This window comes from Plectropomus leopardus, chromosome 22 (assembly GCF_008729295.1).
Source record: "Plectropomus leopardus isolate mb chromosome 22, YSFRI_Pleo_2.0, whole genome shotgun sequence".
Taxonomy (NCBI): domain Eukaryota; kingdom Metazoa; phylum Chordata; class Actinopteri; order Perciformes; family Serranidae; genus Plectropomus; species Plectropomus leopardus.
The window spans coordinates 6,803,819-6,831,817 of NC_056484.1; the positions used below are offsets into that span (position 1 = coordinate 6,803,819).

At 37.9% G+C, this 27,999-nt stretch overlaps 1 protein-coding gene across 4 annotated transcripts; it reads left to right on the top strand.

Annotated features, from left to right (window-relative positions):
- Positions 1-27,994, top strand: pacsin2 (protein kinase C and casein kinase substrate in neurons 2). Of its 4 annotated transcripts, XM_042511030.1 has the most exons (12): positions 1-136; positions 10,859-10,950; positions 11,205-11,361; positions 11,627-11,862; positions 15,257-15,412; positions 16,150-16,325; positions 16,465-16,585; positions 17,510-17,557; positions 19,712-19,842; positions 23,565-23,714; positions 24,866-25,047; positions 26,140-27,994. In XM_042511030.1, the coding sequence occupies exons 2-12, from the start codon at positions 10,894-10,896 to the stop codon at positions 26,250-26,252; spliced, it is 1,527 nt and encodes a 508-aa protein (XP_042366964.1). In that variant the 5' UTR covers positions 1-136; positions 10,859-10,893; the 3' UTR covers positions 26,253-27,994. The 4 variants fall into 4 exon arrangements, with proteins under 4 accessions (XP_042366964.1, XP_042366967.1, XP_042366966.1 ...); XM_042511033.1 differs by lacking the exon at positions 23,565-23,714; XM_042511032.1 differs by lacking the exon at positions 17,510-17,557.
- Positions 27,995-27,999: the final 5 nt, after the last annotated feature.

Below are 27,999 nucleotides of genomic sequence, written 5' to 3' on the forward strand. Positions count from 1 at the left end.
CGGTTGTGTCAGTCAGTCGATCGATGGTGCCGCTGCTGAGCAGAAAAACGGGCGAAAAGATTTGTAAATCGGCACCACCAAGAGAGTTAACTCTTCAGTTGAACCTAAACCACCGAGAGGAATAAATTTGAGACAGGTAAGCTCAAACCACGACTTTTAAGCTCTACATTTTAACTTTTTGCTAGAGGGGCTGTGGCTAATTCGTTAACCTTTGAGCTAGGGGGCTAACGTTAAAGTTAAGTTACTTCCCGATGGGAGGAGGTTGGTGCTGTGGTCAAGAGCAATTGAAATGACTAAATTGAGTAAAAGCTACGATAATGGCAGCACGTTTGTGAGCTTAGGTGTGTAACAAGACATAAAATAAAAGTTTAAGTCGTTTCCTTATCTATTGCACGGTTGCTTGGGTGTTTCAGAGTATCGAAAGTCTATAAGACTTAACGTGAAGCTAACACCGTTAAGTCGTAGTTAGTTCACAAAATGACCTTGTTATGAATGTTTTGGTGGTATTGAACCGGGTTATTTCATATATAGATGATGTTTGACCCCAGCTGTGTAGTTTTGGCAGGGACAGTCCAGTGTTTCTTTGCCTGGAGTGATAAAGGGCGGGGCAGGTTTCGCAAGTAAAGATAAGCCCTGGTCCATGCCATATCATCCTGCATGCATACAATATTACATAATTTTGTCATTTTTTACGGAGAGAGGTGGCTCAGTTCCTGCAGGCTGTCTGTTTTCTCATGCCCCGTGCTCAGCCTAATCGAGGCATTGGTTTGAATTGCGCAGTGCCAGTTTGCTGCCAGGCTTAGTCCTGACTCCTTTACTGCACATTTAACCCCAAAAATGCGTACACACAAAGGAAGGTTAGGTTTTTCATTAGAATCAGGCCTGTGAATATTATGATAATTTCCTGCAGTGATACTTAACGTGTAGCCTGCCAGCCAAATCATCCCCCAAAGAGAAAAAAGAGCCAGTGGAAGATCCCCCAAATTCCTGACAGAACTCCTAGCTAATGTCCTAAAATCCTAGAAATGTCAAAAAATCCTACAACCAGCCTAAAATCCTAAAACATCCTAAAATTAGAAATGCTCTAAAGTCAGAAAAATGTCTTTAAATGTGAGAAATGTCATAAAATCTTAGAAACATGTATCGATCTGGTGCTACAGGCCCCTGGCCTCTTGTCATTTTGCAAAATTGGCCCTCAAGCAAAGCAATTTCAGTATCCCTGATATACAGTAAAATTCTTGCCACCACAGGGTTATTAATCATGTAAAACAGAGAACCTATTTTCTGAGCATGACAAACAGCCACTACTCATGATATTGTCATGAATCAGTGGGAGTTATCAGTCACTTGTCATGCAGCTGGAGGAATAAGTCAAGCCTAGTTACAGTTCTGTTTTTTTGTTTTTTTTTTATATATATGTGTGGTTTCTGTTGTTAGGTGAGTTAGTGTTGTATGGTTAGAGCAGTAGTGAAAGCAATGTGGTTCCTTATTTCTGGGGGGCCATGTGAACTGATTGCTTCGTCACAGAACCGAGCTAAACTTAGAGTGGGTATTCCAGTTCAGACTGCTCTCCATTTAGAGAGATCTTTATCGGTCTCCAAGAGCGCACACATGAAGCAGTTAAAGGGATATAAGACATTATCCAGCAGGATTTAATCATGTTTTTCATGCAGCCTGTCAGTATGAGTGAACATCAAGCACTCAGAGCTAGAATCCAAGAGAGCAGAAAGACTGTATTTGACATAAGTTAATCACATACCTGACACCCCAAAATTGTTAAATGTCCTATTACAGCTCATACATTTAGTGTTTTTATTGAGTGATCGATCAAAAGATTGTTAAAGTGCAAATATTCTGATAACTGATTGAATGTTGGGAGTTATTTATTCAAGCAAAAATAGCAAATGGTCATTGGTTCCCACTCTTAAATGTGAATATTTGCTGGTTTCTTAGTCTTCAAAAATGAAAATGAATATTTTAAGGATCTGTACTGTTGGACAGATGCAGTAATGTCAATTATTATTGATAGTTATAAACCAAAAAGAAATCAATTTGTCAAGAAAATTTGAGTTTAAAGGTAGTCAAGAGATTATAGGATATTTTTCTGCAACAATTAAGAAAAAATAAAAAAAATGGTCATTTTTCAAGCAAAATTGCCAAAAAAAAAGCGGCAGGCCTCCAATAAATTGATAATGGAAATAGCTGTTATTTTTATCCCTCATTCACAGTCCCTCTGGCCATTATAAATACAGTGAAGTATCTTCAGAATGTTTCAAATGCTCAAGTCAGATGATGTTTTTTCTGCGGTCTCTGTCTTTGTAGAAAATTGCTAAAGCACACATACAGTACAGACGACACCATGACAGGTCACAGGGTTAACAGAATACTTCTGTTCATGGCCACTTTTCCTGAAAAGTCTTCAGCTTTAAAAGCATCACATGAGACTCTGCGTGCAGGACAGGGGCTTCCACAGGAAAATGTGCATGTGACGTCAGGATCTCCCCTTCCCTGTCATGTAATACTGAATTTCCCTCCATTATGTTCCTCTCTTTGCCGCTTGCGTGTCCACTGGAAAATGCCTGAAAGTGTGGAACAAACGCCATTGTTTTACCCTGACCATGGAGCAAGGGGTTTTTGAGCAGGCGGACCGGTCAGTTATGTTGAGGCGACAGTTGACCTGGTGTTGATGGACCAACGGTTTCATTGTCTGGTGTTTTTGGAGCCTCTTAACCACAGCATGAGGCTGTCAGTGAGGCTTGTGCTGGTGGGAGTGAGTAATCGAGAGGCTCCACATCGAAAAAGGCTGTCCTGTGAGATCAGCAGTCCCGTGCAGCTGTTGAGCTCACATGAGGAAGAAGGGCAGAGGTGAATGACTGAGAGGGAAAGAAAATCAAGTTCATGAACTGCGATTTCTGTGGAAACTTTTGACCTTCAAGCTTGTGTGCATGTGTAACCTACTGAAAAAAGAAAGATGCAAAGGAATTATTGCATTTTTTTTCTCTCATAACCCAGGCGGGATTTAGCAATGTCCCGCTGTGAAACCGCAATATTGAGGGGATAGATCAGCTCAGCTGCAGTCCCAGCTTGTGAGATATTGCAGGCGTTTTATGCAACAAAGGAAGGAAATGGAAACCGACAGATAAGCAATTTTCATGTGATTAAGACATTGGGGCTTTGGCAAACTAGAGCGCAAACTTATAGTACTTTTTAAGCTTGTTAAGTAATCACCTTCTGTTCAGTCAGTGCCCATGATTAGCATTTGTTCTGCTGATTGAAGTACGTTGAGTGTTACTGATACAGTAATGGTCAGTGGAGCTACAGCTAACAGTTATTTTATATTATGGATTAATCTGCTGATTGTTTTCTTGAGTAATTGTTAAGATCAAAAGCGATTAGTCAATTAAATGGTTAGTTGATTGACAGAAAATTAAACAGCATCTATTTTAATAATAATTTAAGCCATTTAATAGAAAAATGCCAAATGTTTACCTCTCAGCCATATTGTCAGACATTTTTCAAGCAAAGATGTCAAACATTTGCTGGTTCCAGCTTCTTAAATGTGAAAAATTGCTGCTTTTCTTTGTCATTTTTTTTAACTAAGTGAAAAGACTTAAAGTTTACGACTTGGTTGGACAAAACCAAGGAAAATGTAGTTGGATTTTTCATGATTTGTTGACATTAGAGCTGTGACAATTAGTCAATTAATCGATTAGTCAATCGAAAGAAAATTAATCGCTAACTATTTTGATGAACGAATGACAGTTTCAGCCATTTTTCAAAACGAAATATCAAACATTTACTGGTTCCAGCTTCGTGATTGTGAATATTTGCTGTTTTACTTTAACTGAGAGTCTTCAAGATTTGGGCAGTTGGTTGGACAAAAGAAAACGTCTGACAACATTACCTGGGGCTTTTTTGACATTTCATTGACTAAATGGTAAATTGATTAGTCGTGAAAAGAATTGGCAGATTGACTGATAAAAATAATCATTAGCTGCAGCTCTAGTTGACATTTTAAACACCAACAAACTAGAATGGAGAGAATGGTCTACAGAATGATCAATAATGAAAATAACAATCATTAGTTGCAGCCCTAGTTCACTTTACAATGACATAAGAGAGAAATGAAGCAAACCCTCACATTTGAGAAGGTAATGTTTGGTTTTTTGCTTGAAAATGATGAATCCATTATCAAAAAGGTTTAGTTTCAAAATAGCTTATTGATTAATTAAGTAATATTCACATCTGTGATGGTCAGCAGAAACACCACACTGGTTTTGACCAATATTAACTTCCACAAACAATGAAAACAACTGGAAATACAGAGACTTAGTCAGTTCCTTCTGTATTTATAACCCTGGAGAAGTAGGCCTTAGTCATGCCTTCTCATATAGACAAAATTTGTAAGCAGTGTTGGTTCTTGCTCCCATTGACATTCATACAGACAAGGCTGGGCGGTCTCGATATTTTGCAGGAAACTGAATATGACACTGCAGCAACCCTCAGGATAACTCCACTTACTGTGCACACATTTCCTTTCCAGCAGTTACTGATTAGTAGGCCGGCCACATTGAGGCAGAGTGAAATGTTGAGATTGTGTGACATTAATCTGCAGATGTCCTTGCCACATTTTGTTGATAAGATTTTTTTCTAAAGTGACCTGGCTAAATCATTAAAATAAGACAACCTCCCACATCCACAACAGGTCAAAAGTGATAGAAAACATAAGGTGATTTATGAAGTCTGAGTGCAGTGTGTGACAAAATACCACCCAGGTTGGTTCCTGAAGCTCTGATTCTATTTTTCAACCACTAACATAAACACACATGGCTTCAGGGCAGGTATGCATGTGCCTGTCAGTTGTGTATGAGCTCATCTCTGCCGTCTGTGTATCCTGTTGTTTCCTTCGCCTCAGCTCCATTCATGACACTGTTTCTCCAGAGCACTCTGAAAAACATTTGAGCCTTTTTTACACAGAGATGGTGCTAAAGAGCTTCTACGATGTCCCCTCTTTATGCTTCCTTTACATTTTTAAAAGAATCAAAACATGCTGGCAGCATCACTCCGCTGCATTGTGCGATTATAGACTGCATGCGGCATCGCGCAATCAAAAGAGGCATGATATTCAACCCAAAAGTGTCAACCTTTGGTGTGACATAAAACATACACGTTAGCAGCGCTTTCTCAACAATAACAATGGCATAACATGGCTACAACATTCATTTACCGTCTCTGTTATACAGCAGCTGATCTCGTCCTCTGCTCTAAGGGTAAGAGGAGGTTTGTGGCAAAGCGTATGTTCGTGGGGCTTATTTGGAATATTTGGTTGCGTCTTCATCTGTCTTCAGTTTTGCCCTCCCTGTGCTGGCTGTAAAGGTCACTGTCACTTTATGTGTCCATTTACAGCACAGTACTGTCAGCTTTCATGTGCTTTTAATAACACACATGTCTCACTTTTGCTGTCTCACTATCTGCCTCTCCTCTCACCCTTCAGCTCACAGCTGGACACATGCAGCTGTTGCTCTGAATCATCACCCAAATTTGTCAACTACTTCTACTTTAAAGCAAGTAAATCTGTGCAAGTTTGGATACAAATGTTTCAAAATGTGTAGAGACAGTGTGGGAACTTGCTAAACATGCCAAGGTTCAGTCTAGGCATGGTAACACTGAGGAATGCATTTGTTCACTTCTATCTTGAGGCTGTCGTCAGCAACCAAATTCCAGCATGCTCAGTACATTCGCTTATCAGACTTTAATGGATATCTTTGTCGTGTTTGATTACGCAATCACTAAGCTTGTAATCTAAGATCCTCTGCTCAAGTTTCTGCAGCCTCGATGAACCTGTTCATTTGTTGGCAAGAATGTGTTTATTTGCCACTATAAATTTAGATGACAAAACACAATGCCAAATGGTGATTTCTCTATCTGACATTCTTAAAAAATTCATTCCTGCGTGTATTTTGGTTGTGCATAGCAGCACACAGTGTTTGATTTTCCAGTGTTCTCTGGTAGAGTGGACTTCGGACCTGGCCTTAGTCAACAGCATTGTTTATAGTTGTTGATCAAGCTGCGTTCAATTGTTTAACACAATCCCAATGTCCTTCAGAGCCAAGGGTGTGCAGACGGCTGTTCCTGTTTGCAGTAGATTACATCAGGCCTGGAAATGGATTTTGTGATGAAGGAATTTCTAATATGTGTCGTGGCTTCAGATTTGATGGCTAAAAGGTCATTTTCCGTACATCTGCATTTGTTGTTGTTGTATATCTTGATAGTAGAGCTTCTTGGTTATCCATATCTAGATTTAAGGACCTCCAAAATATGTCTTACTAACAGCTGTCTGTCCTACTGTGCAGTACTATTTTATGAGACAAGAAAACAGGGATTTTCATGTACTTTAAACTAGGGACGCATGATATTGTATTTTTTGCTGATATGCCAGTAATAGCTCATTCGGCTGAAAACTGATATCAATAGGGAAAGTTATGGAGCTTTCTTCCCTTTGACTGAATTTACCTCATTGTTTGTATGCCTGTACCTCCAGTGGTTTTTTATGTATTTTCATTTATTTAGTTGTTTGTTTTACCGTCTGTGTAATGTTTTTAATTTATATTCTTCATCCAGATTTGTCATCAAGGCAAAGCAGCTTTATTTGTATAGCACATTTTATACAACAGAGTGCTTTACAGAGCAATACAATATAAAAACATAACAAAGGATACAGATTTACAATAAATTAGTAAATTAGATAAAATATAAAAGATAAAATTAATACTCTAATTACTAAATGATTTAAATTAATTAATACATTTTTGAAATAAGAATCAGGAATAAATATAGCAAAAGTGCAGACAAAAGGTGCAAAAAAAAATATTATTATTATTTAAAATGATTTGAAATCAGTTCTAAGTTTACTTGGATATCTTTCAGACATGTTTTGTTACCTGTGCTGCGTCATTTACCAGATGTTTTGAACATGATTCATTTGTCAATATTAAAAAACAAACAAACAAAAACAATCAGTTTGTGATATCGGCAGAAATAAGCATGTTTGTTGATTCTGATATTTCATTTTATGGCCAATATTGGCCAATATTGATGATTTGCCAATATTATCATGCATCCCTAGTTTAGGCGTTAAATGTGCTGATCCACATGACCACACACTTAATTCTCAAAATGTCCTTGTGTGTAAATATCTTCTAAAACTATTATTACGTTATTAATATCCAGGGGAAATGTTGTCACTTGTTTAAATATCTTTTATGCTGCTGTGATCTTGCTGTCAGTGGAAATTTGTGGTCCACAGTGTCTGAAGTCAGAGGACTTGTTGCCATGTTTAGAGAAGATATTTGTGGCTCGTTCCATGTGTCCCTCGTGTGTCCCTCTCTTGCGCTGCAGCAGTGATTGATGAGTGAAGAATATGGACAGCTGGTGGGGAAATGCACCAGTCAAGAGGACCAAACTGGGCTGGATAGTGTGTGATTTTTAGTGCTGAGTAATGGGCTCTTATTGTTTTCCTTTTCCTATTACACGCACCTCATATAAAATTAGACTGTGATGGATCTCTGGCAGTCCGCAAAGCACATTAATATTGATATTAATGCTTGTGAGGGTGTGTAGCAACAGAAAACTTTGGATTTTTGCCCTGTATGGACACAGTATTTGTTGCGTGTGTGTGTAACTAAAGTTTTAGATACAAGATGATTTCGGATCTGACAGAAGACAGAACACATTTAAGCAAAGCTTGAAGATTTGTTAATGTTGTTGGAATATATTGTTATAACTATAATATATATAATAATTTATACACCTTGATGATTTGATGCATACAACTAACAATCTGCCTGTTATTTTTCTGATAAATCGTTTAAATTTCCCCACAAAATTTCAATAAATCTTAAAATAGTGTATATCTTAAAAATTCTTTTTTTGTAGTAAAAAAAGAAAAAAATTCAGTTAATTTTAATATGTGACAGAAAATTTGAGGGGCTACTAAAAGGAGCTTAATAGAATGGTTTTGACTGATTGCTACGCTGTCGTTAAAATAACTGTGATGTAGCGGAAATGTTTCATTTTCTGGTCTTCAAAGCTGTATAATTACAGTGAATGAAAAAAACCGTGTCACATGAAAATGTGATCAAATTAAGCCACTGAATAAGAAAGATACTTTGATCTTATTGTAGCTTTTGAGGCAAAAAGATACTGTACACACACTCTTTTATCAAGGCTGTCATTCACGAGGAAGCTGAATAAAATTAAACGAGTGGTTTTCTCTAGAAAAATTGACAGAAAAAGTCTGTGACTGTGTGTACATGTTTGTGTGTGTGTGTTTGGCTGTTTGACTGACCTGATTGTAAACTACAAACACAATTAAAGGGAGGATTGTTCCCCAGCTCGCAGTGACCACAATACTTCCCTCTGTCCACGTCCTGCCCTGCAGGGCACGGGCCAGTGACCATTGACCAACACACACACACACACACACACACACACACACACACACACACGCACGCACACACACTAGCAGACTAAGCACCAGCCATCATCCTTTCAACCGAAAGAGGCTCTATGTGTTCAAACTTGGCTAAAACATAGCTTGTGTGATCTGATCACAAATGGACAGCTCCGTTACTTTTAAAGACGAGTATTTTGGTACATATTTTTAACATTTTAATGAGTATAACTGACCCAGTCTTAAAAAATAAAGAAAGAGATTGTGGGATGGAGAAAGAGAGGTTTTATGAGTGACACGGTGGGCAATAAGTACTAAGAAATTGCTGTACAAAAATGGCAAAAATTAAACATTTATTTGAATAAAAGGTTGCTTACACATACACTACAGTACATATGTTTTTATAATTGGTTATTTTTTTATACCGCATTGTTATATATTTATATATTATTTAATTTTTTGAATATTTGTTTCTTTTTTGTGTTTGTTGTTGTTTAGTCATTCTTACTAATTTAATTTTGAGTGAAATCTTTTCCATAAAATGCACATACGTAGTTGCTGCACCTTTTATGATTTTGATTAAGGCTGCAGCTAACTTTTATTATCAGTTAATCTTTTTAAGCATAAAATGTCCAAAAATAGTAAAAACAAAAATACCATGACAGTTGTTTAAGAGGAAGGCAACTCATTTTGTCTGACCAAAATCCAAAACCTAAAGAGATAAGAGGCTGTAAATGAGTAATGTTTGATATTTTCTTGAAAAATGACTTAAATGGTTAATATATTATCAAAACAGTTGCTGATTAATTCTTGGTTACAACTGTAAAATTAACCAAATTAAATCCAAATCTTCAAACACAACAAACAGCCAACATAGCTGACCACATTATAATCAGATTTTGGTATCAATTAAATATCTGTATTGCCTCAAAAATATCCTCTAGTCTACATTTACTAGAAAATGACCTCAGTGTTGAATTGTTTGTTGCATACAAATTGCTGCATGGTGGATCACAAGGGCTGCAGAGATTATTTTCATCGTCAATTAATTTATGAATCATTCTTCAAGCAATGAATTGATTATCACTATTGAATTAAAATGTTTTCCTCCTGGTGGTGGCGGCAGTTTTCCCAGAGGTGGAAATTAAAATCTGATCTTGAGTGGTCACTTGAGATGCATTTTAGATGATACCAGGTGTCCGCTGCAGTCCGTCTCAGCCGAACGTAACCTCAATCTGAATATATATGGTTACAAGACACTACATCTGAACGGAGCCAGTCAGGCTGTGAAGAGGAGACGCTCCTCGTTGATGGAGAGGGGAGGAGAGGAAGAGGATGGAGGGGATGAATAAAGAGGGACTGTTGAGTTTGAAATGATGGCCGTGAGGAGAGAAGAGGGGGAGAGGAGAGTAACAGAGGACTGTCTGTGGTACCCGTCTGAAGGAAGCGGAAACTGCCCGCTGTGTGCTTCTTGACAGTTTCTTTTTCGCTCTGTCGGAATTACACACACACACAGACACACACAGTTTAGCTGAGACTGTGTGTGCTGCCAGCAACCACTGTGGTTTCAGTTCATCGTGTGTTGAGTGTGTGAGGTTATGGAAATGGATGAAAACACCCACCTGCTGCCTAGATTATCAAACCAGATCACACACTCTCTCTCCCCTGCATCACTGTCTGTATCACTCCGCCCAACTATTTCTGTTATTAGCCACAGTATTCATGCTCTTCTCAGTATCTTAGGTATGTCGTCGTGCTATAATGATAATGTTGGCTCGATGTTGTTGTCCTTTAGCTGCTGGTTTTGTTGAGAGAACAAGCTTCTGAGACCGTCTGTAAATGAAAAGATTAAAAATTGTTTCCCTTTTATATTGCTTTATATATTTAGCAATCCTCGAACCCAGCAACATGCATGTCTGTTATGATTTATCTACACATCGATCAGTTGTGTTCCCTTTAATTTGTTCATGTTGGAATAAAATGGAATGTGTTTATTCTCTTTTTTTTTTGTAAAACCGTAACCAGCAAATAGATTTTATGTTTGGCAAATAAATCTGATAAAGCTGTCCGCCACACAGGCAGGTAAATGTTACTACCAAATTAGTCATATAATGAAAAACTATGTGTTTTGGTGTCATATACGGGCACATTGCTTGTGTCCTTTGCTGTCTGTTTCAGGGTCTTACACAGAAAAAAATACAAAGACATTGGAAGTAGGATGTGATGAATTGCTTTTTTCTGAAGTTGCACTGTAAAATCACAAAATAATTGGTAACTTTTTAAAAAAATCTTTTTTTTTTTTTTTACGGAATTCCTCTTCTTAGTGTCTTTGTGAGACATACAGAATGAGACGAAATCAGGAATAAAAATCACTATTAAATGCTTGTTTTCTGTGTGTTTTTCTAGGCCCTACACACTGAGTGTAATTTAGGGCAGCAGCGATGTCGGGCTCCTACGATGACTCCATGATCGATGTCTCCAGCGATAGCTTCTGGGAGGTGAGATGCACGAATTCCTTTACGCTTCGTGCCCTTAAATCCAGGATCCTATTTCTTCCATAGTATTAGTAATAAATCAAGTAGAATAAATCAAGTGAATATTATTTCACCACAACGTATCTGCAACACAATAAGCTGATACCTCTCTTTTCTAAATAAATCCACTAGATTCAGGGAGCTACACTTTTCAGCAGCTGAAGCCATAACCAACAGTTTCTTTCACCTTTTCAACTATCTTTCTGCTTTCTCTGTAGGTTGGTAACTACAAACGTTCAGTGAAACGGGTAGACGATGGCAACAGACTCTGTAATGATCTGATGAGCTGTATCCACGAGCGGGCACGTATTGAAAAATCCTACGCACAGCAGCTGACAGAATGGGGCAAACGCTGGCGGCAACTCATAGAGAAAGGTATGAATATAAAAAAACTCAAGCTTAAATTACATTTTATACAGCAGTATTTATTACTAGAGTTAGTACTTGTTTAATCTTGAAAAAAAGTACTATTTTATTGAGAATATATAGTAGAAAAAATGGATTTTGCCTTTGGGGATACTTATGCAAAATATTGATGCTTTTGGCATCATTGTGAAGACTATATATTTACTGTTTGGATTTTTTCTGTCCCTGCAAGCATGACTTTCACAGACACTGACTGCTAAAACTCTTCCCTCAGGCCCTCAGTATGGCACGTTGGAGCGGGCGTGGTCTGCTCTGTGCACGGAGGCGGAGAAGGTGAGCGAGCTCCACATGGAGGTGAAATCAGCGCTGATGGGAGAGGACTACGAGAAGCTGAAGAACTGGCAGAGAGACTCCTTCCACAAACAGATGATCGGCGGCTTCAAAGAGACTAAAGAGGCTGATGACGGCTTCCGCAAGGCTCAGAAGCCCTGGGCAAAGAAACTCAAAGAGGTGTGGTTTCAAAGAAGTTACTTAACTAAAATATATACCTTTTTCATTGCTATTCTGTTGTTGGAGCAACAACTTTGGTCCCTGTTTACTTCCTGTCAGCAGCCAAGGAAACAATAACATTTACAGGTTCCTCTTCAGCTACTGCGTTAACAAACAGTCTAACAGGAAATACAAAGAGAACCCTTAAGAATGTTTATTTGTCAAATTCGAAAAGGTCTATAGTCCGTAGAAGTGGTAGCACCTTTAAAAACTGAATCACTGAGACACTATGTCTGCAGCAGAACATATTTAACAATCTGAAACCTATATTGTCATCACTTTTTTTTGTGCTGCATTCAGATGCCTTTCACAAGTAATTTAATCCTTTGAAACCTTAGCAATTTGATTTAATTTCTTTTGAAATCATGGGGGATAAAAGGCAGTTAACACGTTGGTAAGAAATTTACCACAAATTGCTTGAAATTAGTGAAAGTTGACAAGAAAATGATAATAAGTTTAAGAAAAGAGAAAAAAAAAAACATACATGTAGCCTTTTTTTAAATGTACTTTTAGAACTTTTGGGGGCCATTTTTGTGTTTGTTTTTATTTTTTCATTCTCTCTCTTCATTTTTTTCATATTTTCAGGTTTTGACTCATTTCTTGCTGATCTTTGGGCAGTGTCTTGTTTAGTTGCTTGTTGCCTTCTACCCATGTTTGAAAGAAATCAAACCAATTTGCTCAGGTTTCAAAGGGTTAAAGGGTTTGTGTAGATGTTGTAGTAGTAGTAGTAGCTGTTGTTATTCAAGTGTACGCTATATTTGGAATATTTTCTCCACTTTACGTTACATACTTACAAACCAATGTAGTCGCAGACCAGTAACTCCAGTAAAATTACTCTTTTTGTCGACGGAGTCTGGTGGCCTTGTTATAAGAGCTTCAGTTCCCTCTCAGATCAGGCTGTCTGATGGTGAGGTAAGGGGTGAAAATACTTTAAATATGGTAGTTTTGTTATTTTTCTTTTGTTAGTTGGCTAAAAATGAACCAATGCAGGTAGTGTTTAATCAGCAACTTTTTATTTTATGTATGTCATGTAGGGTTTTCTACCCGGAGGTTTTTGTCAACAAACATTGTAATTCAGTCTATAAACAGCTAAGCAATTACCACAAGCAAGTCATTTTTCAAGTCACTGACTATCAATTTAACCCTCCAGTTCACATGATTACATATTACTGACTCGCCATTGTTTTGCCTCCATGGCTACCTGCTTACTTAACACCGGAGCAGAACAATAGCTGCAGCCTCTTGATATTGAATAAGAGGCTTTTGCTAAACATTAGCCGCAGAGTGTGCCAAGATTGCAGCCAGTAACTGTGATCTGCAGTTATTTGACTGTCAGTCGAAGGAAAGGAAACACGGAGCGCTCACAGGGAGACCGGCACTCCTAGTTCAAAATCAGGTCAATGTATTTCCTACTACTGCTTTCATTTTAGCAGCCTGTTTACTCTGCTACATTCCTTTCTGTGCATGTGCATATATGAGCGTGCACATCCAAGTATTTGTATGTTCAAAACAATTTTGCAACATCCAAGCTCCTTGCCCCCATTTCCTGTGTGTGTGATGTCACCAGGGGGCGTTGACTTCCTGGCCTTGTCATTGAGTAGGGACAGAACAATGCAGCGTTGTAGCCCGACTGATTTATTGATTGACCAGACAGACAGGGACAAGTGGGTAGAGGGCAGAGAGGAAATGAGGCTAATTAATTGGTCTAGAAAATGAGTAGCTGACGTGGGCAGTGTGTCAATAATAGACACACACAAGCTAAACTGGATACAGTATTTGACTTATGATAGTCCTCAGCCCTCATGAGTTATAGTGGGTTGACACGCAACTGCCTATTTGATTAAACTATGGAGGAGGACAGGCTGCTGTCCTCTTTTTCCATCCTCATGGTTCGTTCACACGGCTGTAAAACCTGGCACAGCCCAGGTGCTCTTCAAATAAAACCACGATGGATGAGTTCACTTCCTCAATTCTATCTGTTGGAGTTTAAATATGTGCAAAGTGATAGAGGAGTGGTTTCTCTCATAAACGAATCACACAAAAGGCTTATCAGGTGTCAGCGTTCCCATGTTGCCTCTCTCATATGAGTTGGTTTCTGCATATGAGGTGTTTTTCACTCATTCATTCCGACTGAAATGTGTCTGCTGCCTCATATGACCAAATTTCTCCAAGTAGGAAACTGGTTGTAATGATTCCTAAAATGAATGATTCACATTTACTCACTGAAGTGAGCATGTTTCATCCACCTTACTAACAAAATTAAATCAAATTTCCTCAAAGCAGTGTTCCTACAGGTCTTTAAAGACATTCATAGTTGTATCAAGGCCTTGAAAGCTTTTATAGACGTGGGACATTAAAAGTTCTTGAATTTATATACTTTGTGAATAAATAAATTAATTGTGAGAATAGAAATTATAGTTCTTTTGACATTGTCAGCCATCAGCAGGGTTCCCACAGTCATGGAAAACCTGGTTAGTTATTAAATCTTACAATTACATTTTCCAGGCCTGGAGAAGTAATTGAATTAGTAAACATGATTGAAATATTTGTAAAAGTTATGGAATTTGTTCTTTGTAATGAAATTGTTACCTGGATAGCCTTCCACGTGAAGTAACATAATGGCAAACTTGTTTTCTGTAGCTGATGGGGAACAACGTTTTGTTTACTATCACCCATATTTCTTCATTTTCTCCTTACGTTCTCACTCTCTGTGTATGCCAACTAGCTGAAATTATGTCTTAATAGAGTTTGAATCAGATACATTTGAAAAATTTAGGCAGGTGGGGTAAGAAAAAACTTTGGTCCATTAAAACTTATGGGAACCCTGAAAGTATTCACACATTCATTAACTGTTATAATTAACATAATTGTTGTCTATAAGCTTCTATAAATCCTGCTACTTCTCATTATGAAAATGATCAGTGTTGTAACAGTATCTAACCCTGATCTATGTCACAAACTATGCGATGCTGGGTCCTTGAATTGAATGAATTGGGCCTGGAGAGTCATTGAAAAGTCTTTGAATTTAATATGTAAGAGGGTGTGGTAACCCTGTTAAAGAAGACGTTCTCCAAAATGACAGAGGCGGCCATGTGCATGCACATTTCAGGAAAGGATGACTCTACAACAATAATCCTATTGAAAGATATTATTGTTGTTATTGGATTAAACATGAAGTACTTCCAGTGACAGACTTAGGCCAATTTTCCAACAACTGAATCCAAAAAAGATGATGTAACCAATGCCTAAATCCCTCAGTCAGACACCAAATGTCAATTGGTCTATCAACACCTCCACAGATAGTTTGTTCTAAGTTACTGTTGCCTGTATTTTATTTTATTGCCTGAATCCACAGATGGAGACGATGAAGAAGGCTTATCATTCTGCCTGCAAAGAAGAGAAACTGGCAGCCAGCAGGGAGACCAACAGCAAACTGGAGAGCAACAACAACCCTGAAGCCCAGAAGAAGCTCCAGGAGAAGGTGGAGAAGTGTCAACAGGAGGTGCAGAAGGTAGGGCTTCATAGGGTGTCAAGATTGGGTCTTTTTTTTTTTTTTTTTTTTTTTCTAAGAAAGGTTCCACATAAAATTAGAAAAAATGAATATAAAAAAGTGCAAAAGACAATTTTGAAAATAATAATAATAAAAATACTAAATTATTTTTTTAAACTAGTAAACCAATTTAATGAGACAGAAATGATAGGTTGTACATAAATAAAATGTAAAATCTAATATAAAAAGTGCAATAGAAAATTAAAAAAACAACAAAAATAATAAGAAAAAGAGTTTAAAAAATTTAAAACTGCGGTGTCCAGTGGCTGAGTGGTTAAAGCCCCATAAATGAAGGCAGTGTCCTTGCTGCAGTAGCCCCGGGTTCGGTTCCAACCCGTGGCTCTTTGCTGCATGTCATCACCTCTCTCTCCCCCTTTCATGCTGTTGTTGACCTGTCTTATTTAATAAATGCAAAAATAACTAAAAAAAAAAAAAAATCTTTAAAAAAAAATTAAACTAGTAAACAAATTTAATGGGACAAAAGTCATAGGCTATACAGAAAATTAAAGAAAATAAAATGTAAAATCTAATAAGTCAGATTGGGCATGTCTTTTGGACACTTCATTTATAACTCGATTAAGAACAGTAGCCTGCTAAAAAACACAGCAGCACTGGTAGAGATTATGTTGGGCTGTCTATATACAAGAGTACAGATATCAGGTATTTTAATTGTCACTTCATTGCTCCCTTTCTCCCAGACTAAAGAACGCTATGAGAAATCTCTTGAAGAACTCGACAAGTTGACCCCTCAGTATATGGAGAACATGGAGCAGGTGTTCGAGCAGTGGCAGCAGTTTGAAGACAAACGAATCCGCTTCTTCAGAGAGCTGCTGCTGGAGGTTAAACAGCACCTGGATCTCTCAACGAATCACAGGTCAGACACAGGAGAGTCACCTGGGTTTCTCTTTTCCAAGTAATGGTCAAACAAGCCATTTAATATCTGAATACATACACGTTGCTGTTGCAGCTAATGTGCAGTGCCGTGAAAATAAAGGCCAATGTTGTCTTCATAGATTCCAGACAATCTACCACACGCTGGAAGACACAATCTCTGCCACTGATGCTGAAGACGACCTGAAGTGGTTCCGGTCCAATCATGGCCCCGGCATGCCAATGAACTGGCCCCAGTTTGAGGTACTACAGCCTGATTTATACTAATAAAGAGCAGAGGGAAAGAGAATTTAAGGCTAAATGTTTAGTAGAGGAGGAATGGAGGAGACACACTTAAAATTCCATAAACTCTTAGGATTTGTGTTGTTGCTGACTTAAAACAAATAGAAAATGTTTTTATTTAGTGAGGTAATTGTGAATTAAATACAGTTTTTTTTACTTATCTTGAAATGCTAGCATTTTCCCTTAAAGACAACTAGTGCTCTCCCACTGCGGGAACCATCAGTCAAGAGGACAGCAGAGATGGACTAATAAGTCTTGCTGTAAAACCTTCAAGGGCAGGCTTTTTACAATGTTGCACGTAGCCCGAGCAGCAGTTAATGCCCAGTGTCATTTCTGTCATTGACTTATACCGTTTGGCAGCAGGGATGGAGATAAATCTTAACTCAGCATCACAGTGGCAATGGAAGGAATGTCGTTCATGTCATCTTCCCAGCAGGAGGTGAAATAAGGGAAAGAGGACGGGTAGGAAAATAAAAGCTTCTTGCACTTTCAATGCAGCAATTTATAGTTCTGAGTGCTCTTGCAGGCATAGTTTTTGTCAGTGGGGCGTCCACTTCCACTTCCATCATTACCAGGCTGTTTTTCTTTCTGAGTACCATTTGGGTTTGGAAAGCTTTTAAAGAAAGAAAGAAATCTTTTCTGTAAGATGATACACAACCCTTTTAGACAGTTCAACAGTGTATTACAGTGAGCTCGCGTGTTAATTATTCTGCAAACTACTGGATCTGCAGTTCATGTAGTTTGTTCTAGAAGCAGAATCATTTGCCAGTGCAATTCATCTCTACATCCACATACTAACATTTCTGCAGCTTACAGTGTAAACTCCACATTGTTTTCCACATTAACCCTTTTCCACACCTGCTTCCCTTTCCCTATGTCTGACAGAATTTGGACTGGTCCAATCCTCGCTCCTTTAAGAGAAGGTCCATTGTAGTGAGTTCTGCATGGGAGGGCTGTTCTTTTTCACAGCAGCCGTGGGGGGGGGGGTCCTTTATCTTCCAATAACACTTTCACTCCTTTCTTCTTCTTCTTCTATTTTCATGTGTGTTTGAGGTGGTTGTGTTTGTATCTTGTACTCAAGTTTCAAAAAATATTAGTAGGACGAAGGTGGTACATGCAGACACCACACTGTCCCAGCTATTGTTTGTTGACGTGTCCACTTCTGTTCCCTCTACCTGATAACTGCAGGATGTTTACATCCTGGATGTCAGCATTTCTAGAATGTACCACTATTAACACAACCCACACTCTCTGTTCATCTCTGACCTCTGACCTCTGACCCCTCAGTGGCCACTCATTATTCTGTCCATGTGAACCCTGCAGTACGTCACATGATGCTTCAGTGGCTCAGCAGTGTCACAGAGTACCAGAGGTCAGGAACCAGACCAGAAGGCCTTTGATGTGTGACAGTTTAAATCAGAGGGGTCAGACAAAGACTTAGTAAATCTCAGAGGTCACACTTACCAGTGTAATGTGTCATTTATATGAAAGGGAGACCAATGGATTGCTGTTTGAATATGTTAAAGGGATAGTTTGGATCTTTTGAAGTGGGTTAGTTAGAGCTTCTTATCCACAGTCAGTTTATTACACACAGTAAATGTCAGTCGGCATGTTCTCAGTTTGGAGAAGCAGACAGGAGTACCGAGACAGAAGCATAGCAATGTACTGCTTTAGCCTCCTAAAAAAAAGTCATACAAATCAATACTAGTTTAACTGAACGCTATATTAAGATAATATTGCTGTCAAGCCCTTTTAGACACTGAAACCTTTATAGCGCTCTCTTCAAAGGCACACTCCATTCAGAAAAACAGAAATTTACATCAGTTACAGCCAAAATACATGGAACGACATGGAGCACATGATATGTCAGCTGCGGCAGACTGCGATCATTATAATCCCATAAAGCTGCTACACGAAACACAGAGGCCGCGCTGGGCGCCATGCTGTTCGGTTTTGTTAATTCTTTTTTTTTTTTGGTCTATTTTCCCTCTCCCTCTGTGCAGCTTTGCGGCCTAAAAATGAGCACAATCTGTTTAAAAATGACAAAAATTAATACCTCATAGTAACTGTGCAAGTGTTTTTACAATTCACATTAAAATAAATCAATCAAATCAATGCATCTCAGCGCTGGGGCTGGATTTCGGCCATCAGTTTGTTTGTGTTATTGTGTGACTTTGGTCTTTAAGTGGCAAAGTTCAGATTCACCAAACTCACACAATAATACAAACTAAGTGATCAAGGTAGTGAAAAAACAGCAGCTAAAATGACTGTTTTTATCAGTGGAGTCTGGTAGCTTTGGCGAGACCTCAGAGGCTGTTAAAAGCTTTTCTGTTGGAAAGTGGTGAAAATATTCTAAATATAGTGTACACTTAAACTTATACTATTTCTTTTAGGTGGCTTAAATAGATTTTCATGTTTTCATCCACATCAGTACATTGCTTAGCCTCTGTGCTCCTGCCTGCTTCTCCAAATTGATGACGTGCTGACTGACATCCCGCATATGTAATAAACTAATTATAGATAAAAGCCTCATATAACCTCACTTCAAAAGTTCTGAACTAACCATTTAATTAAAGCCATATTGCTCCAAAAGATTGATATCAGGCTGCCATGTTGTGATAGATACTGGAGATTAAAGTCAAAAAATAAAAAATAGTTAGTGTTAGGAAAAAAAAAAAGTTTTTTAGCAACATTTCTAAGTTTCTTTCCTATAACTGTGTTGCTGTTACGGTCTCGGCTTCACTCCACTCTCCCTGGTTAGCCTCTGGTGGAGGGGAGACTCCTTGGTGCTGTGTTTCTTTCAACAGGTGATGGATACTGTCCGTGGTTGTGTTCTCACATCTTATCAGGCCTACACTGCGCTGTAAAAACACTCATGCATGTTCAGTGTCAAAACCCAGCGTCCGTGTCACGGCCTGAGAAAGGGTTCAAATATTTATGGACTGTTTTGAAGTGTGTGTATGTTGCTGTGCACAACCCTGTGACTTATTCTCCCACTGCTAGCTGTAAAGGCATGTTTTGAACCAACCATTCAGTTTGGTCAATTCGGCAGAGTAGTAATACTTAACTCTCATGTGTGTCCACCAGGACTGGTCCTTAGACTTGAACAGAACCCTCAGCAGACGAGAAAAGAAGAAGCCGTCGGAGGGCGTCACGCTGACCGGCATCAGTCAGACTGGGTCAGATCAGCCCGTTCAGCCTGCCAAGACCAGCAGCAGGTAGATATCTGATCACTCACTGACTCACTTGTTCTGTCTCTAACACAGAAAACGGAGCATGTGTTTGTAATGCACACACACACTAACACACACACACAAGCTAACTCTTTGTCATCCAAACTCCCCACATCAGAGATAATGCAGCCCACCACACATGGCGTCTTCCTCTTTAGGAATGCTTGTAAAACGTTACATAAGGGAAGCTCCGGGATTGACGTCTAGTTGTGCCACCGTTTCCATGGCAACGGTAAACATTTTGTCAAGAGTTTGTAGGGAAAGAATTCATCCCTGCAAGACTGGAGCTGGCTGGTACATGGTTGAAAACAAGCCAAAAAGTAATGTGGGAATATATTACTCACACACAGAGACCTTCATAGCCTGAATATTGGTACTGGGAAGTTCAGAGAAGGTCGGATTAGTGTTTAAGTCAAACACCTGCACCTGGATTTAGCAAGTTTGTCATTAACAGGAAGATTAAAAAAAAAAAGAAAAAAGAAAGTTCCTCTAAATAACATGTTTTTGTGACAGAAAAAGAGTGTATTTTTCACAAGCTTGTTTAAGATTCAAGCAAAGTCTTACCAACAAAAGCTGTAATCACATGATACTTTTTAAGGTGTAGAGCTTCTCCTCATAATATAATCTTTTTAAGACAAGATAAGATAAGACTTTAGTTGTCCCTGCAGAGAAATGTGTCTCTGGTGTTGTGGCAACAGCAACAAGGACATAACAGCGGTTCATGGAAACGACAACAAACATCAAAATAAAAACCTGTTGCAAACTCATGGCAGACACTTCTATATATTATATTATATCCAGGGTTCCCACGGTCATGGTAAACCTGGAAAAAGTCATGGAATTTCACATTTTCAAGGGCTGGACAACTCATGGAATTATTCAAAATCATTGGAAGTTTTGAAATAGTCATGGAATTTTGTTGTGTAATGATGTTGTTACAGTAATTTTCCATGAATAATAATAACAACATAAATAGGCAAGGCATATTGATTTATATAGCACATTACATACCCAAAGGCAACCCAAAATGCTTTACAGATTAATCAAGTCAGAGTTCATTGTTGGCCAATCACTAAGCATGCCCCAAAGGGCTGAACATAAGTAATTTCAATTCAATTTCAATTTGATCTGTAAAGTCCAGTATCAGAAATCACAATTAGCCTCGGAGGGCTTTATAACATACGACATCCCTCTGTCAAATCAAAGTCAAATTAATTTTCTGGAGCTGAGGACGTAAAGTAGCTCTAATATTTGTCAATGTTTTTTGTTTACCATCATGTACGTTTCCCTGTTTCCGCCCTGCGCTCAGTCTCTCCACAAGCTAAAATTATGTTTGAATAGAGTATGATGGAAAAGTTTTGAAATTTTTGTCCATAAATTTTATGGGAACCCTGTATATATCTATTGTTCAGAATTTTAAATAAGTCTAGGGGTGATTATCCTCTCCTCTTATCTAGACATCAGTATGAAGTGTCGTGCATATCGAAGTCATGAGAGCACTGGAGGTGTGTCTCGAGGAGTCAACAAAGGGAATGTCAGGCACGGAAAGCATTTAACCCTTGAACTTGGGAATATTGACTGCCTCTTCCCCATCCAACATTTACAGCACATTGTTTTCCTGTCATTTCCTACATCTGTGGGCGTGACTGAGGGATTTTGTTTATGTAGAGGCTCTGGAGAGGTTAATTTTGAAACTATTTTGGATTATCTTTCTCCTTGTCACAGGATTTTAAAACACAGACTTCACTGTGAAGTTTGGCGACTTATCTCGATGGTAGTTTTTTGTTATCAGCATCAGAAAGCCAACCCTTTTTCATATCACGTGTTTGCCCTTTTTGATCTTTCCCCTGTTTGTTGTCTGAAGCTTGAATGAACACGGTGTTAACACTCAGTGGATAATCCACTGGTTATCAGGTCAGGTTTGTTTGTTGCCTAAAACCATCCAAAGTTACATTGTGCCAGACTCCTAGCACAGCAGTGTTTGGTGTAATAACTCCCTAGGCTCAAAACTCAAAAGAGCATGGCATGACTGTGCAAACAAAGGCGTTCACATTTCTCCGCTTCACATTCTCAAGGGCCAACTGATAGCTACTGCTGTTCACGGTCCAGTAAGTCTGTAAACAGGGAGCAGAAACCCTGCGTTTCCTCTACTACAGGTGGACTATTGGTTTGTTCCTTGATGCGGAAAGTGACAATGGTGGGAAGTAAACAGTCCTCGTGTGACTTCATTTGCACCTACAAAACCCAGAGCTGACAATTTAGTGTTTTATGTGTCATTCAGAGAGTGTCTTATTGATGTTTATATAGCTTTACTTTAATTATGCTAAATATTGCCTTTAGGAATTAGTGGAAGCACTCAAGTCAAAACAAGTGGAATTGTTGTTATGGTTTCTTTTGAATAAGTTTACTCTAAAAAAATTGGTGCTTTGTTTACTGGTTCAGAGGACGAAAAATAACGTAAGCATTAATAAGGAAACAAACTGAAAGGAGTAAGTAAGATATGTATTTTTTACATATACTGAAACAAATATGGAACTGAAATAATAAATGAAGAAATAAATGCATAGGTTAGGACCTCATATCTATGAGGTGCCATAAAAAGCATAAATGTGTTTAACATAAAATAAATGTGGTAATATAAAGCAGAATAAATAAGTTATTAAAAATATGTAGACATTTTAAAAGAACTGAATTAAATACTAAATAAATAAAATGAAGTATGTGGACATAATTTGAAATAAATGTGTGAGAATAAAGGAATAAAAACAAATGTGACATTAAATTTTTAAATATTCAGGAAAATAGAGTAAAAGTAATTAATAAATAATAACATACAGAATAAAAATAAAATAAAAACAACAAATGTGAAAATATATATGGAAATATAAAGTATTCTTTATATTTTCTATTTTTTTCTCTTTATGTCCACATTTATTCAGTCTTTTACATTTTCTCTTTATATTTTCCATATTATATAGTTTTAATGAATGTATCCATTCATTCCTCCTTACATTTTCACATTTATTTGTTTATTTTTAATGGATTTCTTCTTTTTTAATAGCACTCCTCCTGTGACCATACCGGCCTGATATTGTACAGACACAAAACTAAAAAAATATATGCAATTGTACAAAAATGTAGATTTAAATTAGATAAAGATGTTTTGTTATCTATGTCCTCTTTAATTAACAACTTGTATTTAGTTATTCCTGTTTATGTCAATATGTCAACATTTATTTATTCATTATGTACTCAATTATTTATTTATTCGGTAATAATTTCAGCTTGTAATCATTTATTTATTGCTGTATTTATTTATACATGTATTTATGTATTAATTAATTCTTAAGTCATATTTCGTCCTCCATAGACTGGTTGTACTACTTTGTTGACTCAGGCTTGTTATTATGTAGACATACAATTATTATGGGATAATGTGTCTCTAACAAAGCCACAATTAACTGTTGGCTCAGCCCCTTGACTCCTTGGTTTTGGAAGTGATGCACATGATTGTAGGTGGTAAACTAGTTAACCACGTATTTGCAGCATACATTTAAGCATGTCCACAGGTCATGAATGTCACATGTGTATCTTTATATATATGAGTGTTTATGTGTGTGTGTGTGTGTGTGTGTGTGTGTGTGTGTGTGTGTGTGTGTGTGTTTGCATGTCAACAACCGATCTCTCACTGTGTCCCATGTTGTCAGCCTGACTGTGCCCACTAACACAGCACCAGTGGGCTTAAACCCCTTTGATGAAGATGACGATGAGGAGGAGGAGGAGGAGGAGGAAGAGAAGGCCGCCGAGCAGAAGACTACGGTCAACCACATCAGTGTGAATAAAGACGAAATAAAAACGTTGGTGAACAGAAGAGAAACACTCCGCCCTCCCAAAACCTCCCCGCTTTTACTTTTCTCTATCTTTTGTGTCACGGATCGCCAGTCGCGCTGCATCTCTTTGGCGCCATTTCTTTATCTCGGTTACTTTGATCCCTTCTCGCTCGTGTCTGTTTCTCCTCCCTCAGGTGGCAGGTTGTTGTGTTGCTCTGCATGGTCGCTGGAATGGCATTGCACACAAAGTCAGTGTGTGTCTGTCCTTCACTCCTAACAGTGCCATGTCTTGCGGGAACATTAAATGTCATGCGCATGGGGGCGCATGTCTCTGCTCTGGGAAATGTCTTACAGTCAGATCTGAATATTCACACACGTGCACATGTATATAGATCGTTCTATCTCACAATTGTCAGACAGCTAACAGGCTGTATAACAACAAAAGAAGTGCACGTACAAATACAAATGGATCAAAGAACAATCAAGGTACAAATTATGTGGGTTCAACCTTTGGGCAAAGCATCACGCTGCATTTTTGTTGGTGTAAATCAACAAAAAAGCAGAAAAACCAAAGTCAGAAGTAGGTTTGCAATAAAAGCCAATGTGAGCAGGTCTGACTGTAAATCCTTCATGTACGTTCTGTTGTGTGTTTATTGTTTTTCAATTTCTCAAACCTCTCTGTCAGAGCAAAGTTCTCTCTGGTGTTTAGGTGGCTCCCTCTGCTGGCCGCTCAGGTTAAACTCCAATCATGCATTCACAACAATGATTTGTCTTGCTTTGTCCCATGCTGTTTGATATGTGGTCATGTTGTTTTGTTGCCGGCATTGTGTGCACTCTCACTTGAAGCTCTTGATCTTAAAGTAGCATTAAAGAGGCTTTTAAATCATTTATCATGCTGCCTGCTCTGTAGCGTCAATGCCAGAAGTAAGCATGTTTTGCACTCATGTAGAAATAAGAGTTATGTTTTCAGGATGAATCACAAAGCTGTCACAGGATTTTGCATTTTGGGCTTTTTGTGTGTTTGACTTAACTTGGTGTATTTATTTTCTGGCTTTCCTAACTTTGATCTTTGGTTCCTGCTTACGCCTGGCATGCTGGATATGTCCCGTCAATGAGCGAGGCCCTGAGATGAACTTGAAAATACATTTTCTAAGTGGCTTTTTTGTCTGTTTACTCAGTGCGAGCAGTATGGAGAAGACTCCAGACTGGTCAGATGAAGACACAGGTGGTAACCCTTTCTCTGCCAACGGTAATGGGAATCCATTCGAAGATGAGCCGGCTTCTCCGGTCGTATCTGTGCCGGTCAGAGCCCTCTATGACTATGAAGGACAGGAGCAGGACGAGCTGACCTTCAAAGCAGGTACATATCAGTAAAGGTGTAAACTCCAACACATATTACCTGTCAGTAATATTATCTACTCTAAACTACTGTAGACGAATAAAATACCAACCTACTTCATATACAGCAGTTACAATAAAGTTAAAAAAAAACTAAAGTACTGTTCTAACGAAGTTAAAATATGATAATAATTAAGTTGAAATACTGTTATAATAAAGTTTAAGTTCTGCTATAATTAGATTTAATAAAGTACCATTATAATTAAGTTAAAGTGCTTTTATAATAAAGTTATAGGACTTACTGTCACAATAAAGTACTATTTAAAGAGTGTTGCAATAAAGTGAAACGAGCTCAACAGTACTTTAATAATAAATATTTCTTAAATTACTGTCACTATAAAGTTAAATAATGTACCGTGTTCGTTCGTTGTTATAAACGTTTTAGAAAGTACTATTATAATTGAGTCAAATAAAGTACTGTTAACATAAGCTTAAATACACAAGTGTAATAAAGTTTTTAAAAGTACTGTTAAAATAAAGTTAAAAGACTTAATGTAACAATCAATCTCAATTAAAAAAAGTTACACAAGTTAAATAAGTTCTGTTTTAAGAAAGAACTGTTATGATAAAGGTCATCGAAGTAGGCCACTATTTAACTAGTTAAAGTTCAATTATTGTTACAATGACGTAAATCGAAGTGGAACCACTGCTGCTTTTATTCTGAAGTACCCATCTCGTTTCGGGTGTTGATGTTCTCGCTGTAAACTTGAAGCTTTTGGTCAGCATAGAAGCAGAAAGTTAAACCGGCGTCTTGAAAGTTGAGCATTTATTCACGATCTTCAATGCAGATATTAATATTATTTTTAAGTCGCACTCGTGCTTCATGGTTGCAAAATGTGATTAAATTGTCGCGGCCTGGAGCTCTGCAAATACAAAAACACACACCTCGCCTCACATACTATCATCAAGTTTTTGATATCATCATTTTATACATCCCACGTAGAACAAGCTGCAGCACAACCGAAAAAGTTCTACAAAAAAACAGGCAAACATTTATATAATTTCACAGGTTTTTGTTAAACAAATATTCGTCCCTTCCTTCTTCTTTCTCCAGGGGACGAGTTCACCAAAATTGGCGAAGAAGACGATCAGGGTTGGTGCAAAGGTCGACTCAAGGACGGACAAATAGGCCTCTATCCTGCTAACTATGTGGAAGACATCCAGTAAAAGTTCATCACAAACGAATAAATGTGAAGAAGAAAGTGGTGTGTTGCAAAGTGACTCTGCGGCTGGAAACGAGAAGGCTCTGCCTCATGTTTAACCCTTTTCTCCCCGTCGGTGACGACTGGACCAATGTCGGAGCAGGACGGAGAAGACAAGTGTCAGATGATTAGAGGACCACTTGAAATGTTGTTGCTCGCCACAAATTGACAGTAAGAAGACGGAAATTACCCCCTAAGTTTCCAGATGATTCCAGACGAAGAAGATCACAAAGAGAAATTGCTGTCAGTGTAAAATATGTTACTTAGAATCCCATTTATGCTGTTACAAAAAAATAATAGCCTTTTCAAGTATATATTAGATGCAATTCAATTTATGTGTGAATTTATATATTGTTTAAACAAAACACTGGGATGACAAATCGTCTTGCGATGTTACATGCAGCCTTAATATGCAAGCCACTATGGATTCATTAAGGGAGATTACCCTTTTTAAAACCGTAATTAACTATTTTAGGTTTGAAACCATTTCTGCCCATTAGGATCCAGTCCATAAATGTTCATTGTTAGATTTTTTTCAGACAAAGTAGGCCCTTATTTAGAGATTATTGTGTTAGATTTAACCGGATTTTAAATTACATTGTTCTGTCGTTCCTTTCAGGGTTCTGTTTTCTGGGTATTTTATAAGGAATGATAATGATCAGTCGAGCCTCATCCTGACGTTCATTTAGTTCACGGTGGGTAGGCTCCTCTAGCCACTGCATTTGAATGTATATTCACTGATTGTATTTTCTCACTTATTGATTGTTCACTTTTGCAACCACTGACCCATTAACCTCCCCCTCTGAACAATCTGTTCTCAAGCTTTTCACACAAATCTCTACTTTGTGTAGATTGTATTACTATTATTTTTCACGCAACACTGAAGGTTTTTCACAAACGTTTATCTCACTTGAATCTCCTCTCACTTCTTGTTAAATGTCGAGTTTTGGGAGATTATTTTAGTGTTTTGTTTGTTGTTTTTTTTTGAAAATATATAAAAGTTTATAGCAATAAAACCACGGCCGAGTATGGCGTCGCATACACACGTGTAAATAGCCTGGATGAAACGTACAAGAACAAATTAAGCATCAATATCAGATGATACGTAGTTGGAAATTGATTGTTAATTTATGATGCCACAAGTGCTTTTGTTCTACTCTTGTTAGAATGCTGTGACTGAGAATCAGTTTGTATAGTAATTGAATGTTTTATGGCAAAATATCCCTTGAATCTGTTATTTTGATATATTTGTAAATATGATTATTTTTCCCATCGCAGAGGGCCATACTCATTGAATTAATCAACAGATATGTGAATAGTTGTTAATTTTCCCTTTAGGAGCTATGACATGAATTGATAACTGATTTCGTAACCTTAATGATTAATACATCTATTTTGAATGATCATCCAGTACTTTGTTGGCTTGTGTGTTTCCAGAGATGAACTGCAGGGTTTTCACTTGTGCAAGCTCCATATGAACCCAGCGCCCATTGTATCGATGAAATCATTGAAAACAAGCAGGCTACGTGATGCTTTTGCCTGCAGCACGAGAGAAAGATTTGTTGTCTTTAATAATAGTGAGAGAGGAGACGTTTTGCCATGTTTTCAGGGCATGCTGTCGTTAAAAAGGCAGTAACAGCTGTACTTGCACAGTAAGGTTTGTAAATGTTGTCCCACAACGTAATAAATGAATTTATTGGATGAAAATATTT

Bases quoted from the DNA above. Each gene is read 5' to 3' on its own strand.
- pacsin2 (XM_042511030.1), top strand. From the start codon at position 10,894: ATGTCGGGCTCCTACGATGACTCCATGATCGATGTCTCCAGCGATAGC. The intron at 11,863-15,256 runs GTGTGGTTTCAA...CTGAATCCACAG, and splicing joins GGGCAAAGAAACTCAAAGAG to ATGGAGACGATGAAGAAGGC. The intron at 16,586-17,509 runs GTACTACAGCCT...TATGTCTGACAG, and splicing joins TGAACTGGCCCCAGTTTGAG to AATTTGGACTGGTCCAATCC.